The sequence below is a fragment of the Strigops habroptila genome, chromosome Z (genome assembly GCF_004027225.2).
Source record: "Strigops habroptila isolate Jane chromosome Z, bStrHab1.2.pri, whole genome shotgun sequence".
Lineage (NCBI taxonomy): Eukaryota > Metazoa > Chordata > Aves > Psittaciformes > Psittacidae > Strigops > Strigops habroptila.
Window position 1 is genome coordinate 78799848 of NC_044302.2, and position 18556 is coordinate 78818403.

The following is an 18556-nucleotide window of genomic DNA, read 5'->3' on the forward strand; positions in this document are numbered from 1 at the left end:
GTACAAACACAGAGGACGGCATATTAGAACACGATTGTGTGGAGACGATTGAATATACATATGCGACGAGGGCCGATTTGAAGGATGCCCCACTTGAGCAACCTGATCAGGAACTTTTTACTGATGGAAGCAGTTTTGTGGAAGGTGGGGTCCGTTATGCTGGGTATGCAGTAACTACACAAAACGCCCTAATAGAAGCAAAAGCTTTGCCCCCAGGGACTTCAGCACAACGGGCAGAGATAATAGCTCTCACCAGAGCTTTAGAACTGAGCAAAGGAAAGCGGGTAAATATATGGACCGATTCGAAATATGCATTCGGTGTGGCCCATATACATGGAGCTCTATGAAAGGAACGAGGACTCCTGTCCTCACAAGGGACAAACATAAAATATCAAGAGGAAATTCTGAATTTGATAACTGCTGTGCAATTACCAAAACAGGTGGCTATCATGCACTGTAAAGCGCATCAAGGAGGAAGTTCTAAGATAGCCGAAGGAAATACATTTGCGGATCGGATGGCTAGACGAATTGCACGACAGGTACGGACAGTTATGGCTCTGATACCAACGAAGGTAAGCCCATTACAGAATTATATGAACCAAAAACCAAGATATTCAGAAGAAGATGTTAAATTGGCTGAATTAGTAAAGGCCCGATTGAACTCGAAAGGATGGTACGTAACCACTACTGGACAAGTGGTGGTACCACCTGCTATCATGCGAACGATTCTACAAATTGAACATCAAAAATGTCATTGGGGGGCAGAAGCATTGGTAACATATTTAAAACGAGGAATGATCTCTACACAGATGTTAACAATGGCAAAATCCATAGGATCTAAATGCGAAATTTGTTTGAAAAACAATCCAGTAGTCAAAAGGAAAGTAGAAATGGGAAATATCAGAGTAGGTATAGAGCCGGGTGACTATTGGCAAATTGATTTTGTGGAATTACCCAAGATACAGGGATATCGATACTTGTTAGTAGGGGTTGACACTTTTTCTGGATGGCCAGAAGCCTCTCCCTGTCTCATCAATCAGGCTAAAGAAACAGTGAAATGGTTGTTGAAAGAACATGGTGTTTGTGGATATCTCAAGGATAGAGCCGATCACTGCTGTGTGCATATACCAAACGTAACTGCAGATATAGAATATGACATTGCTCAATTAGGGAAAATTGAAAAGGAAGCTGAAAAGGAAAAGGAAGAAATAAGTCAAAATTGGGTAGGAGCATTATTTGATGGATTGGGAATTCACCTTACTGGGTGGATTCATTCCCTCATAGAGACAGTGTTTACCCTATTGCTTGTGTTCCTCGTAATCTATTTGGTATATTTTTGTATTCAAAGAGAAATAACCCGGAATACCAGTTGGACACATAAAATCATTGGAGCAGTGACTCGAGAATATCCACGACACCCAATAACTCCTCCTCTTACCTATCAGGAAACTACTACATGAGTGAAAATACTTGCAAAAGATGAAGTATTTTCAAAGGGGGGAAATGTTAGATATATAGAGTAATTAGACTTGTGAGTTGCTTTAAAGTAATTAGACTTGTGAGTTGCTTGATTTATGTTCCGTTAAGCCTGTTGCTAACAGTTTGAAACTTGCTGAGTTTTTTAGTACCGCATAAAAAGTCCTGACAGCAAAGACAGACCTTGGCCGAGCTGGGTGTCTGCACTCAAGGCTACTGGAAAGTTTGGTAACTAGGATGTGGAGATAAATATATGAGACTATCCAAGCGAAGCAGTACTCCCCAGGCGAAGCAGTACTCCCCAGGTTACTTCAAAGCAGAACCTTTAAGATAAGAAACGAAGATGCATACCAGTACCAGTCAGAAAGAGATAAGAAGAATGCTGGTGAAAGCATCATCGTTGGAACCTATCCAGGACTCAAAAGGTGAAAAGTACACAGCGAGGAAGACGTCTTACTTCATCTGAGGAAGACTACTTACTTCATCTTGAGACCCCTGCCCACGACCATCAGGAGGCACTGCGCAAGCGCAGAACATATGGAAATGACTTTTGTACTCATTATAATACGAAGCGGGGATAGGTCATGAATATGTATCAGCATAGTGGGAAAGGTGATGCATATGTAATACTTTACAGGATAAATTGTGAGCACGTTGTAACGGTCTTCGGAACCAGATTTGGGTGGGTACCCCTGGTTCCCGGGGCCTCGGAATAAAGCACCACATATAACCTCCTTAGAGTGGTTATGTGTTCTTCTCTCGGCTAACAATACCATTAACAATGCAGGTGCCTCTGGCTTTCATTAGTTGTTAACATTTAACAGCAATTACACTGAGATAATAAGCATCCTTGGTTTGGCATGCACTCTTGGCTAGTGTTTCTCGAAGGTACTCAAAAATTCATAACAAACTCTGAAAAGAACAGTGACAACGAATACCTACTTTCCGTGACAGCCCTTAAAGCAAAGATCACTTATTCTGAATTTCTATCATCTGATCTTCTTCACACACAAGTTCAGATATTTAAGCATTTCCAGCAAACAGACACTGTCAGTTTACTAATGCTTATATAGATATACAGCATTCATTTTTTCCCTTTCAAACAGGAATTCTGTTTGGAAATCATAACACACAAAAAAATGTGCCTTGCTTTAAACATAGTCATCAGAATCCAGTGAACGCAAGACTAAAGAATACCAAAATTGTAATACCAGCATGAAGTGACTCAATTTGTCCCCAGTTTGCTGTTGGTCAGGTTTCTCAACCAGCAAGTTAAAGACAACACCTACCAATCTTACGGGGACGTTATGAGAAACAGCTTTATACCATAATTTGAAGACAATAAGCAGTGAAAAGGCCTGAATTTACTAATATTTTTAAATAGATTTAAAATTTTAGCATGGGCTAAACAATTTCAGAATGACAATTTATTTAGTAGTTTTTATCTTGACTTATTTTTCCAATTCATAGATTGTAAAACTCTTTACAACATGGTTTTGGAAATGGAAATTGGTGGTGCCTTCATCATTCTGGCAATCAGAGTTACTACTTGGTCTTTGGTTCCTTTCTCATGAGGAGAAAAATGAGAGACAGAACTAATTTTGTTCGCTGCAGCCTTCATACTGCAGTCTGTAATTCCATAAGTGATTGAGAGATTTAAGAATAGCTTCAAAAACTCACAATGACAGAAACAAATGGTTTTGTCCATATTTTCTATGTAAGTCAAGTTACCGTTTTCTTATGCTTACAAAGAAAAATTGGAATTTCTATCTGACAGTTTTCAAGGCGCATTGAATTCCATCCCCATGTCCATCTATCCAGTGTGCATCCTCCCTGCAGGTCTATCAGTAAGCAGTTGTGACTAGTAGCTCTGAACTGCAACCACAGTCCCAATACAGTATTCTCTAAGCGAAATGCACTTCTGTCACAATTACCAGCAACGCTCAATGGTTAAAGTCAGCCACATACACTAACTAGGTAACCAAGTCATGAGAGTTCAATTCATTTCATGTATTCATTTCAGGTATTATGAGAGTTCATTTCAATTCATGACAGTTACATATTTGTAACCAAGAAGCGTTACACAGGAACAGTTTTTCCTCAGTTTAGTATTGTACTGGACAACCTGTAAGAATGAGAAAATTTTATCAACGTTTGTGTATATACACATTTTTATGTCCGTGAATATACATACAACATGCATCTACATGTATGTATACGTGGGGTTTTTAGCAGCACTGTCTCCCAGCATGTGATAACTTAGTATCCTTTCACATCCGTAGGAAGACTTCAGATTTCAGGAGCTACTGCTAAATAAACAGCAGGTCACCATGATGGCACAGCAGCTCTCTTGAGAGATCAGATCCTAGTACTTCTGCTTGTTCAACTGACTTCTTTTCCTGCTATATTCAAAACTTTGCTTTGCAAAACTCTCTCAGCTGAGCAGGTAACCAGACTGAATGTTGAAACCTGACACACTGCAGAGTTATCTAGCAGGTGGAAAGCAGTGTTATAAATCTGAGAACATTCAAGATCCTAACAGCTGCTTCATTGTTCCTAAAGATCTAGCAGGAATGATGCAGAAGCATTTGGGTGCAACGCTGCTGCCTGGCATCAGAGAGAAGCAAAACCAGCCCAACCTCTTCTATGCATTCTTTTCAAGATAGCATGTTTGGGCACATTATTAAGTAGCCAGAAAACGTCTGAAAAATGAATCTGTTACCTCTGGCTGAAGTCAACAGACTGACCAACGCAATGTGTATAAAACAAATCTTACGCTTCAGCTATCTGCCAGAAAAGGTCAAGTAGTAGTATTCTTATTAATGTGTAGATGACCAGTTTATTCTGAGTTGTTATTTACCACATACTCTCTCCAGAAGCATGAGAGAGACTACAGCTAAAGAAGCAGTACCAGATGGTAAAAGGAATCCTTTTTCTTAGATCCCTGGCTGGTATGTCTCACTCATATGCTCAGGCTCAAAATAATTGCCCTATTTGCAATGGCAAGGAATTTTTCATCTTGGTCCGATTATGTGAAGAGTAAGAGAGGGGCTGTCTTCCATTTGTTTCCCTGGCAAAAGGAGAAGTGGGTGAGGATGATGAAAGCTGTTTGCATATGCCTGTACCCAGGCACTCAATTTGCACAATGGGCTCAGCATGGCATGCTGAAATGAATTCCTTGTCACTGCAGGGCAGTGGCTGGACTCTGGTAAAACCTGCATGTTTCTTTGGTATCTGTGTTCAATATACATCAGCCCTTAGCACTATAGCACAGGGAGGGGGATGACCGTTTTCATACCTATTGACAGAAGGACGTACTAGATGACAGCTTCCAGCCTTAAGCTCTGTAATTCTCAACATCATGAATCTATTGACATTTACAGGCATACCCAAGATGTGACACCAGTAAGCAATTTACAATAATGCATGTTATTAATGTGCCAGTGGAGCACAGAGTAAAAGCCCAGGTGGTCTTACAAAACACTTTGCTGGAACCTACTTAGAGCTGTAATTCTTACTGTTCTGCAAGGGAATTGTTTTTAAATTGCAGTTTTAAACAGCACTCTATTAAATTTAAATGTATTTTTAATAACTTTTTATAAATGAGTTGCATGTTCTGTTGAGAGATCTATGGTATTGTTTATAGTGCTAAACAAAGCAATAGATCAAAAGAAGGTGTTTATTAGCAATGTAATTAATTATTAAAAATTACAGAAGTGCTGTGTAGGCCTCTGGAAAGTTAACCCAGCAACTGGTTGTCACATTGAACATCTTAACAAAAAACACTGATCCTAGAACATTGCAGACAAAATGTATCAACAACCTGCACCAGCCAAAATGCCGCAAAATCACTCCACAACATCACTCACTCCCACTCCTCCACACTAAGCTTCAACAGATAGTTCTGAAATTTTCCCTGCAGCCAGAATAGCCTCCTTGTATGCAGAAACAGAAACGTGGCACTGATGTTGGCTGGTCCTGAAACACTGAGCTGAGAAGACAGATAAACATAATGAAGATATCTGGCCAAAAACTGTAAGAGAAAAGCTCTCTATTCTTTGTCTAAATATAATTTGGCTCATTATTATAGATGATAGCAAAAAAAAACAGCAAGAGGTGCCATCTAGTACAATATGTTTATGTAGCCTTCCTCATATTCCACCACAGTATCCCATCTCGCTTTATTAGGCAGCATCATTTTTGCACCTGCCCATGAAAGCTCCAAAATAACATGCCATACAAAATGAAAAGATCAAGCAATATAATGGTACACCTTTTGTGAAAATTTCTTCTTCTAGAAAACTCCCAGAGTAGTTACTTCAGACAACCTCCTACCATATTTGACATACTACAAGTACAATTTAAAAACCTAATCTTAAATTAGAAAGCAATAAAAATAGCTCAACTAATAAAAGTCTCTTGTCGACAGACATCAAGCTAATATCAAAACTGTAAAAAGCCTGAGAAATCAGGCTTTAATAATGATTGTGGTCTCAATCTGCACTGCCTTTCAATACAAAAGAAACAGCATAAAAAAAAAATTGAGGCAAAAATAGATATACTTCTTGAAGAGTTCTACATTAGAGTTTAAGCAGTTATTAAAAAAAAGTAATAATTCCAGAGTCTTGATACACAGGGATAACCCAAAGACAGGCTCTTAATGAACATTTGTTTACCTGGTCTTTATTTAAGCTCTATTTCAGCACTAACTGATGCCATTTAACTTTCCTGTGTTTGTTTTTCTATGAAAAGAAACACATTGAAAACATAAAAAAAAAAAAAAAAGGAAAAAAAATCTATTAGTAGTTTTGCAAGATCATGATGGTATCTGAGTATCTTCTTCAAAAAGTTAAAGCACAAATAAGGAATTTCATGATTCTATAATCCAGCCTGCAGCCCTTTCTCCCAACATCCTACACCTGTCCATCAACAACCAGTATGTACCTAGAATTACTAAGCCCTGTTTTGGCTGATTGATTGATAACTGATTCCTTATTAAGGCCCCATCATGCACACCAATAAATATATGCCTGCATAAGCTCCTCCTCAACACCTTTTTAAGGCTAGAGGATGTATGCCTGAATTCTTTTTAAAAACACACCTCCTGGTTCTCCCTAGACAGTATCAGACAAACAGGGGCCGGCAGCATTCTGAAGGGAAGCAAGCAGCAGAAACACAGCCATCAATCTTTCACCCAAAAAAAAAGAAAAAAAAAAAAAAAAGAATTTGAAGGTCATTGTCTTTTTTTAATGTCTTATGCTTACATAAAGCCCTATACACATTTCCACAGGGAATTCTGTGATTACAGACAAGCACAAATGAATAATGTTGGCTGTTACAAGACAGTATTTTCTTCCATGAAAGCAGATACTGAAAATATGGCATGAAGTTTCAGCAGAAAGCTTTGGCAATTAATCCCATGAAAGTAATGATACATTATAAAGAGATTTAGAAAGAAGTCAAGAGATGCTCTTCTCTGTTCCCAAGCGAGGTCCATTATACCTATATTATCCCTATCACTCCATCCGGCCGTTTGTCTCACCCACAACTCCCAGGTACTCCACTCCTCTGCTTCCCTATTCAGAGACACACAAGTGTTTCAACAGTGTCCAAGTTGAATCCCCCTTGTTCCAATTTAAACGTTATGTCTTGCTTTGTATCCCAGTAACATAGAGAACACTTACCTCCTACTTGTGGCAGATGTTTTACATACTTGAACACTTTCACAATCACGCCTTCTCTGGAGTAAATAATCCCAGCTTGGTAAATATTTTTCTGTAGATCATGCCAAGTTTGCAAAGCAGCTGACACTTGGTATGTGTTGTCCAGCTGATACATCTCAACACACGGCAGTTCAAGCCTAAATGCAGCACTCCAGCTTAAGACCTTGTTAAATTCTGCATGGGGTAGAATAATGTTGCATGCCTTGCAGCTCAAATCATCAGCTTCCCAGCATGATATACCCTCTTCTCCCATCTCTTCCCCCCCCGACAGCATCATACTGTGGAACCATTATACCTCTCAGATCCTTTTCTGCAAACCACCACTTATCCAACTATCTTGCATGCAAAAAGCTCAGTATTTCCTGCTGAAGTAAGAAGTCTCCAGATTGTCCTATTTTACTCGGTATATTTTCTCCAGGTCGTCAGATTGATTTTGAAACCCCATACTGTTCTTCAATATTCTTGCATTCTTCCCAGCTTGTTGTTGACTGCAAACTTCATAAAACATATCTATTCCATTATCTAGGTCACTAGCAAAAAATAATGACTAAAGCCAGTCATCCAGGTTTCTTAACACTTGCAGCCCAGTGTGATTTCCTGCTTCATGTTTCTACCCTGCGTGTAACATAGCAGAAGGTTCTCAGAAGTGATTTGTTCATACGTCTTACTGGTAAAACTTAGCTAAAAAACAAACAAACAAAAAAAACAACACACGCCCCCTCCTCCCCCCCCAAAAAAAAGCCAAAACAAAACAAAACAACCCCACACAACAAAACAAAACAACCCAACAAACTTCAGATTTATAAAGCAGTAATCTAAAAGCTTTCTGGATTTAGACAGATATATTCTTGGTACCTCTGACAGACTCATTTCAACCAAAAAATAAGACATTTTTAAATGCAAATGAAAACATTTTAAGTGTCTCCTAGAAGAATCTTGGAGAGAAGCACCCACAAAGTATGATAACAATCTATAAGACTCATCTTCAGCAGCATCTCAGTGATACGAAGAATCAAGAGAATAGTTGAGGCTGGTTCTCAAGGCCATACCCACTCGTACATGTAGAACATGCTTCATTTAATCCCATTTCCATCATATGCTGTGTTGAAGCGGAATGTGCATCTAGTTGCCTGACTGCAAAACAGTACCACGTAGAAGAGAGGAAAAAAAGCACTCCCAACATCTATGTTTCCTGCACAGCCGTTACAAAGGCACAGAAGACCCTTTCCGTTCAGGCTAGAATGCCAATAAATTCTTTGTTTCTAGCCACATGCCCAGCCCCATGTTAGTGACACCTGGGACAGCATGTTTGTCTCAAACGCTATCCTGGCCTTCACTGCCTAGGGGTATGACCACACTAAACATTTATGAGAGAAGCCACTGGGGTATGACGAAATGTGATTACATGCAATTACACTGCTTTTTGCACTCTGGCAACCAACACACAATGAATGCAAAGTACAAGACTCCCTAAACCTGTGTCAGCCTTTCAGACTGCCACTTGCTCCCTACGTGGCAGTTTTCTGCCATCCCTTTCAGGCAAGCATGGCAATATTATGGATCTACTTATCCCCAGTACTCTTTCTGACCTTTTCACGTGCCTGTGAGAGCTGTCACAACACACCTCATTAAACCTCACAGGTCTAAGCTTGACCAGCTTGCTAGGAAAAAATGTGACAGAGAAGCGCTGAACACTACATTTGGGAGAAAGGACAAGAGGACAGAGACAGCAGAGAAGGGCAGCACATGGATGGCAGAGAAGTATGCTAATGCCGGGTTAACTGTTGCCACAACTTGTTAAAGACTAAAGAGGCAGAACGAGCTGGTAAGTCCTTACAGAACAGAAAGGTATGCTGCCAAAGCAGCATTTTCTGTCTCTAAATCTGAAGTGGTCTGTCATGCTGCTATCCATCCCCCACCTCTCCTTTCAGTCCACCACAGAAGCCCCCACTCTCCTGCTGCCCGTACTTTTGGCTGAAGTAACCTATTCCATTTTGCAACCTCCAGCCTCACAGTGAGCTATCAACCCCTCCCCAAGGACTGCCCATGCTAGCTGCCCCTCATTTTAGTCCCTGGAGCCATCACCCATCCTCTCATACACAAAGCATGTGGCAAACAGCTTCCTGGCATGCCTATTCACAGCCTAAACCTGGCTGAGGATCCCTTCCCCAGTTCTCCACTGCTGTGTCCCAGAGAACACACCTGCAAGGAAGGCGCTTGGTTTTAGGCAAAGGCTGAAAATATAAATGGACTGAAAACCTCCAGAAAAACAGAACTGTGTCAAGAACTGCATTCCGTCAACAAAGCTTCCTAAGATGGTAAACATGACCCATACCTACCATGGGGAAAGGGAGGCAGATACTAGGATGGAGAGATGTCAACAGAGCCCAGAAGTTTTAAGTAGAGACAGAAGTGGTGGTAGAGGTAAAAATGGCCACAGTCACAAATGTTAGGCAGTATGTTCATCAGGGACTAACAAGAAGCAGCCAATGTGGCCTAACTACAGAGCAGGCACCACTCCCAGCTATGGACAACGGAGGCTCTGACAGTCAGAACACGATGCCTCCTACTGCCACACTGTACTCCGGCTGCTTTAAAACTTTTAAGTCTGTCTATGGACCACGGACACATATTCCTGACCAAGATCAAACCAGCCTTCCTCCTCCTCCAACTCTTCCTGCAGCTGTCTCACTGATTGCTGCCCAGGACTGTAGTCGTTCAGAGGAATATGCATCAGGATTTTTGGCATCTCCCAGTTCATTCAAGATATCTGCCAGCAAGACATGCCTGTTTTGCTGCTCCCCAAGATCCAGCTGTTGTCCCTGATCCTCCAGAAGGAAGTGTTTCTCTTCTGAAATTTTAATCTGACTGCCAGTCCTCTCACATCCAGCAGCAATACCCAACACTGACACCGAGGTAGCTTTTACTCTTCTCAAGGCACAGGTTAATGAGTAGAATCCATTCCTCATGGCCCCAGACTGGCATTTTTAGGAAGGCAAAAGATTGCAGGAAGGACAGTTGTAAAAAGTAAAGGGGGAAAAAAGGGAGACAATCATGAAAAGCCAAAAGATTCAGAAAGGTGCCCATCATGGAGAGACTGACACAGAAGACAGGCTGAGTATAAAAGACAACTAGCTTAGTGAAAGAGGAAGATGAGAGCCAAAAAGGACTGTGGGTCATGGATGACAGCCAATGCGAAGGCAAAGATGCCATCCAGCTCTTGACATAACAAGGCAGCACATGAGGACATTACATGAACTCAGTGGTCCAAGAGCATTTTCCTAGTACTCATGTGTCATGTACAAACTTATTGGCCCCTTACTTCCCCATTTGGCATAGGAGTACATAAGACTAACCACCTGTAGAGGATGGTTTGTCTTAGTTTATTTTGGTTTTGTCCAAAATAAATCTCTAGGGTGCATGTAACAAAACAGTACAGTATAAGAAAATGCAGTAGAATACTACTGCAAACTAAAGAGGCTAACATTAGAAAGTATTTACACAGCTACCTTCTCAGGTGGTCTTCCCTATTTTTACCCAAGGCTATGCAGCAACTAGGATGAAGATCCTGACTTGGAGTTCAGGGGGAGGCCGCCACATAGCAGCAGGTTTCATTTGCTCTTCAGAAGATACTGAAGCATTCTGCAGGAACAGGAGTTACCCAAATGCTTTATGCCAAGGCATATAACATCGTGGTAGTCCAGCTGAATAGGAAAGAAATTGTAGATAACAAATACATGACTATCCTTTATGATAAGCAACACTGCTGTTTTAGAACACAGAGTAATTTAAAAAGTTTAAATTTGCATTTCACAGAAAAGAGGGAGGGGGAAAAAAAAAAGACTTCCCACCTCCAGGACAAACCAGAAGTGGTTCATTGGGATTTCATGATCCTGACATCTCTAGGAAGCCAACCTATACTTCACATAGTGGAATGGCAATACTGAAAATTTTAAGGGGGATGTCCATAATGCCAGAATGCCTGCCTGAAGATGCCAGGCAGACAGGTCCCTGATGTTCAGCAACTGCCTCTTCTACCTGACAGCAGATATTTACAATACTATATTACAACATATTACAATACAGTATTATTGCTACCAGAGGAACAAATATATTGTGCAGAAAGCTGAGTGCTTCTTTCCTTAAAATAAAAGGAAAAATTTGTAAATTATACCTCACCTTTATTCTCACCAAAAAAATCCCAAAACAAACAAAAAAAGCACCCTACTTGAGGGGGAAAAAAAAGAAAAAAAACCCAAACCCCAAAAAAAAACCCACCCACAACCAAAAAAAACCACCCAAAAAAAAAAAAAAAAAAATCAAAAAAACCCAAACACAGGGAAAAAAAAAATCTACTATTAGAATTCTTTAAGCAGAGCACAGGTTCATCAAACAATCATGTAATCTCCCACCATGACCCCAATCCTACAGAGACTAAATGTGTGTGAGCTAGATGTGTGCACAGCCTCAGAAAGCTGTCTCTGTAGATTAAGAGATTATTCAGATCTCTGTAGCATCAGCAGCAAAAAAAAAAGAAAAAAATCAATTCATCAATACAGCATTGTGCAGCCTCGATCACGCAATTCATGAGGACATTACGACTCCTATGTGACAAACAATTCTTTCTGACAAACTTCAAATTTTCCTAAACTGGAGAAGATTGGACTTCCCAAAACAAATACCACCGGGAAAAACCAAACAATAAACGAGAAGCTGTTTCAGTATGTCAGATTTTTGAGATATTCTAGGGCTTGTAACTATATCTATGTGATTAAAGAACGTAACAGACAATGCTCTACATACGTTTCATTAATACAACAAAGAATAGTTTTGAAATACTCAAAAAGTCATCACTACTTGACTTTTCTTGTGTGTATATTTAAAGATTGTGTGCATGCACACACACAAACAGGTGAGCATAAATTTACCAATAACAAGGTTTCACAAAGCTTTAAAATATCCTCAAGCAGTGGATACATCTTTCACTGAAAAGGGACATTATGAATTACATTAAAACAAATAGTTCCTTTCTGTGACATGTGATGTAATAAATCAAAGAGAGGATGTTAACTGTATAAAACCCACACTTATACTAGCAAAACATGAGTGGAGAGGCAACATGCAGTGACAGGTAGAAATACTAATACTGGTAGAAATGAAGCAGGGATGAAAATGTGCATGTGAAAGCACCAGAAGAAACAACGGAACAAGATTATATAGAATGGCTTATAGTGATAGTCACAGACACAACTAACAGCAACAAAATACCAAGGGATGTGTTGTTTACATCAAAATCAGACCTGTGTTCTCCACAGCATAAAGGACTTGTGTGCATGAGACCCTGTGCTGACAACAGGAAGGTGGCAACAAGGCTACACAGCATGCTGCACATGCCATTACTCTTCCTGTTAGCCCAATACAACTTTAAAACAAGGAAACACAGACAATGGGCACGAGACTTGCATAAAATTTATGGGGGCTGAAGTAAGCAAGATTGTGAGGGAAAAGGATCATGTTATGGTAACTGTTGGCTCCTAAAGCATACAAAAAATATGTCCAAAACCAAGTTTTTCATTGTCAGTCACAAGCAACCAAAGAGATGCAATCAGAAATCAACTGCTGGTAGCCCTTGGCCCCCATGTGATAAGCAAGGGACCTGCCCAAACACACAGACTTTGTGAGGTATCTGAATTCCTGGTTCAGAATTTACATCAAAATCTCAATAAAGCATACATTAAATAGATTTAGAGTTCATTAACAGATCTCAGAAAAGATGCCAGTGGAGAAATCTCCTTTGTACAAAGCTTTTTTTTTATGAGTTCATAAAATTTTATCATCTGGCTTGAAGCCACACAGCATTTTCATCAGCAATAAGGAAATCAGATTTAAAGCCACTGCTGAAACTTCAAAGGTGAAAAGTGGAAGAAATTATAAATATTGAAGGTGATAAGGTTGTCACATACAAAGCCATGTGGATCTCTTGGTAATCTGTGCTCCTTTAAACAAAAATGCATTTTAATGACAAATGCAATGTTAAGCATCTAGAAACTTAAAGAGTGCCCACTGCACTTGCAACTAGTTTTCTTTTCATGATCAATGCTTTGTTATTACAAAGATACAAGATGAATATATTGGACACAATCATTTGAAAGTCCAAAGCAGAGTTTCAGCTTACCTGAAACTCAGATGAAGCTGAAAAAAAATTACCAGATAAAATGGAAATGAAAATTAAATGGAAGGAAAAAAAAAAAGAAAGCTGGTTCTGCTTTCAGGGCTCTAAAGTATAAGACCTCAGCTCTACCCACAGCTTGCACTCCTTCCAGAAAAGCCCTCTGTCTTTGACACAGTTGAACTGTGTCATTTGCTGGTATCAAAATAGCTATTTTTGACTATGACACCAAAAAAGCCAGGTTTTTTTTACTACTGTGTCTGAAAAAACCTAAACATAGATAACATAGATGTAACTAACTCATCAGAATAAAGTTGGTTTTTTGTTTTGGAGTTTGGTGGTTTTTTTTTAGATACAATTTAGATCAGCAAACTAAGTCTGTTGCTCTAACACACAGCAAAGTGTGATAAAAGCATCTGATGCATATGCAGTCGAAGTGGAATTTCATGAATAGGTGGATCCATAGCTAAGCATAAGCTGCATCCACAGCTGCACGAGCCAAGCTATCCAAGTCTGAAGACAAAATAGGCCAGCTCCTGCCAGTCCTGGCTCACAAGCCTTCTTGCTTACCTATTTTGCCCCCTTCACTTCCTGCCAAAGTTCAACATGCTACAGAGACATGCGATAAGGACTTTTTGTGGAGGCAAGCTCCCTTGTCCAGGCAAATTCGAATTCTTTAAGCTGCCATCAGACGTAGTCTTCTATAGCACACGCTAATTTGCAGTAAAAATTCCTTCCAACAGAAGATTTGTGAGACAGATGAAGAGGCAGACACTCCAAAGAACAAACTGATCTACATCTCTGTATTTCCCTTCAGAGTAACAATGGTACTTATCAAAACACTTACCTCAGGTCAACTTGTTTACTTCATCTCTACACAAACAGCAGTAGCAGCAAAGTATATACAGAAGAGAGCTACAGCAGTATGAATTTCCAGTTCAGCACTGTTTCACAGCTCTGCAGAAAGTTCTCTGAAAGTATTAATTCTTCTCCTGTAATTATTTTAACAGGATATCGCACATTACTGTAATCTACGGTGCTCAATTTCTCCCAATGAACACCAGATTACAGAGGCTGTGCACTTTCAGGAAAAAATAATCAAAACAAGCTCTAAAACATTCATTAACAGAGAAACAGGTTTTATTTTCTTAGGAATACAAATATTTACTAACTTGAGTATCTCAAGACTGCATTTTGAATAATTTCGTAATTAACATGGAAAACGTTTTATTTCTCAAAAATCTAGTATTACAGTGATCTAAAATTGCTTAGATAATACTTTCCAAAACTAATCACTATGCTCCAGAACTTAAACGAAGTTTGTCTTCAGCTATAATAAATGAAATTTGAATTTCTGTGCTGTGCAAATGACATACCACCACATGAGCACTTTCAGCACAATAGCACCCTTCTGCAAAAATACATTCAGACAAAAAAAAGCTGCAAAGCTACATGCATAAGCACACAAACAGGTCTTGAAACATACACACATAAGACACAGGAAGTAAGTGTCTTTCTTACACATGTTGGGGGAGTTGGAGGCTTTTGCTTAATTTTCCATTCTCCACAGTTATTAAAAAAAAATTTTCTTGACTGTCTTTGACAGTTGTGTCTTTCGAGCCACAAAGATGCCTATGCCATTCGGGAGAGAAAACTCAGGGGCAGCTGTTGGCAGAGAGCTAGGCTTGCACAGTATTTCAATGTATTTCACTTTCAAGGTTTCTTTTGGGTGCTCTGGTGTCCAGTCCAAACACTTTTCTTATCACAGGTCACCTATATACATCATTTTTTACAGATAAATCTATTTGCAAGCATACATATACACATGCTCACAGAAACTGTTAATCAAATTCCAGTTTTGTCCTTTCATCCACCTACATGACACTGGCCTCAGAACTACATTTACCTCATAATTTCATTCCACTCAATTTCTTTTTCACATTTTTTCCCTGAGGTTAACTGATAGTCCATATTTGTCATTGATAAAAACTTTCTTGCAAAACTGTTATCAACTTTCTTGAAACTTATTTAATTAAGCCCCTAAGCAAGCAGTGGTTTTAACTAGTGTTTCTCTTGAGTTCTTAGCTAGTCACACTCTTGAGTTGCTGTTATCCAAGGATATCAGCTGCTTCACTGTAATGCATAAATGAATTTTATGAAAATTTGGTGACCAACTTTGACACTTCCACAGGTGCAAGTAGATTATGTAGCTGCTGCTGCTGAACTACAGTCCACATTTCATAATTACTGAAATTAGTTTAAGAAATGTCAGGAGAAGGACAGATGCAGCAGCAAAAAAATAAATACACAAAAGTTATCTAGCTCTGAACTGAATTGAAATTGCTAACTTAAAAGGAAAGAGAACTGATTTAGTCTGGAAAAGTCAGGTATATATTCTTTCTTTAGGAGCTGCTGTGTAACAACTATGTAAACTCAGAACTGGATTTAGTTGTAGGAGACCCACAGAAAGCTTAACTTATTTCATGAGATCCAGAATGAGGCTCCACAGCCACAGACAACCTGGGGAAGAGTTAAGGTAGCCAGTCTAGACCAGGTATAAAAAAATATTGCAACAGATACAAAACAAAGCTTAAATATTTTGCAAACCAGCTCTTTGAAACATACACATGGTGAACCATAAGCAAGACACTTTTTCTCATGCATCCCTCTTTCCTTTCTACCTCTGACTGTATCACATAAGAGAGTAACAGACCATTTAAAAGCAAATGGGGTAAGGGGGTGGAGGGTGGAAATCAGTACCAGTCATTCATCAACCCAAACCTCACTTCCCAAGTTTCTCTACCAGATCACTCCTGAAACAGCTCCTCCCTGTCCTGCTTAAAGCTTCATTCTTGGTATGCCGTTGGCTCTGAAGCTCCAGAACGCAAAGTGACATACACCTACCTGCAGCCATTCAGGACCTTCAGATGTTTGTGGCAATGAGAATATATGACTTCTCACATTTTTGAAATTCAGTTTTCATGTCGACATGCATATAACATGCAAATACAGCAGTCAGCATGGCCCCCCCACACAACCCTTGATGCTACAACCCTTGCTAACCTCAGCACTGTAAGCCCTGCTAACTAAGGTAGTATTAAAGATATTTTAAAATACCATCTGAAGAATTTTAAGCCCTTAATAACTAGATTTGATTATGCTGACAAGGGGCTATTTCTTTTACTGTGCTTTATTAAGATGTCAGCAACATTACAGAATGTACACTTACATCTTAGTGATCAGCTATAAAAATATATGTATGAATGCAACTGAGGGGATTGCTTTGCAGCCATTTTTCAGACTTGGAGGAAAAATATCTAATACCGTTCCACATCAAACATCACAGCAAGATTAAGCAAAGTCATGGCTACAGATGAAAAAAAGAGTCCCAAGAGCCACTTTCTGCTCTGGCTGAAGTCAACAACAGTTTAGTGATTAACTTCAACAGGGGCAGTCTTTTGCCCACGCAATAACTTCAGCTAATATTAAGCACCAAGGACACCAAAAATCAGTTTCCTGAACTGTTTTTCTCTATCATCACAATAATCAAGTACTTTTTACTGAGTTAGTTTTACATTTTCTTGACTTTTCTTAAATAATGGGTTTCTTACTATTCAGTGTAAGACTTATCGTGTTTCAGAACCTAAAACAACAGAGTCTTTTTCAAGCCAGCAGATGTCCTATGAAGTAGACTTCCCATCTATGCCATTTAAGCCAGAACAACAGAGCACTTAACCGCACTTACCCAGCAACTACAGCTCCAGTTATTCACATACCTGATCTTATTATCATCAAAAGCTACAGAGCACTATCAAGATGAAAACAAGTACAGAAAAATAAAACCAAGTAACTGGCCTTTTGTGCAAGGACTTAGGGGTTTATTCACATGTTGTCATGCTAACACAGCTTATTCACATACAGTGATAGCCTTAGAGTCCTAAAATATTTTCTGATAGAAAGTAGTAAGTGAACAGAGTTTATTTTTTAAGCCATTTTGCTATGTTCTTGTCCCAATACTTCCTCAATAAATTACTAATAAAGAACAAGAAATAAAACAGATACAAATAAAAAGACAAGCTTTAAAATCAAACAGCTCAAAACCACTAGAAAAACAAAGCCAAGGTACAGAAATCTGAGCAAAGCACAACCAAATCACTGTATCTTAGTTCATATTATTCTAATTCAGTAACAATTTCTACAAGAATATACAATTTTATTTCCACTAATCAATACAGTAGAATAACACCGCTATTATATACATTTAGTAGAACTCATCTATTCTTTGTTCTCACCTTTTCATCCACAGGACTGATCATGGAATTTCATACGGAAACATAAGTTTTACTTACATGTCAAGTTTCATTTATATCATTGATGAAGAAAATGTATTTCCTCCTTGTTTTTTAACAAGAGAAATCTTCAATACAAAATAAAAGCTTCAACATAAGAACTTTTCAACATTTTGGAAATCCCTCACAACTGCTCTTTTAGAAGAGGTGGGTGGGCATAAAAAAGGTCACTGCACAACTCACAGGTTTTCATTTACAGTCTTAACTTCTTTGTATGTATTCTAAGGCACATCAGCTGCCACACTTAACCTTCATTTTAACTGTCCTGAAAAGAAAACTATCCTACTCAAAACCTGTCAAAACTACATACTGTACGGTGAGCACAACAGAAAAAACTTCATATACTTACAAACTTCCTCTTCTTGGAAGGCTCAACTCTTTCTGCAACAGAAAAGAAGTTACATTGTATTAGGAATAAAATATTTTAACTGAAAATGGCCTTTTTGAGACAAGTACTGTAATCCTCCCTTCCCACCATCAGCAGACAGATAGAAGTGGTGTTATACGGACTACAATAAAAGATGATACAGATTTTACATGAACTACCTTTTACTTGTTGCCTTCCATTCTTACCTGAAATATTAACATTAGCAATGGGAAAAGTCTAGACATTTCTGTAAAATATTTCAAATGACAGATGGAAGTTATAGAAAATTGTTACAGTCGATGCATAGTAACAGTATTAAAATTTGCAAGAATCAGTGATAAAGACATACTTCATTCTTTCCAGCATCCATAATTTGAAAAAGTTGTTAACAGCAGGATCAAGACCTAAATAGCTGACCATTGCCACCAAGCTTTCTACACTATGTTCTTTAATCCAAAATAGATTAAGTACG

General features: G+C 38.9%; 1 protein-coding gene across 7 annotated transcripts in view; it reads right to left on the reverse strand.

Annotated features, from left to right (window-relative positions):
• The window catches only part of MAST4 (microtubule associated serine/threonine kinase family member 4), a 296950-nt gene that overhangs the window by 151362 nt on the left and 127032 nt on the right, over positions 1-18556 (reverse strand). For all 7 annotated transcript variants that reach the window (XM_030512637.1, XM_030512641.1, XM_030512640.1 and 4 more), the window contains one exon: positions 18067-18098. In XM_030512637.1, the coding sequence (XP_030368497.1) occupies positions 18067-18098 (32 nt within the window). The remainder of the gene's footprint in view (positions 1-18066; positions 18099-18556) is intronic.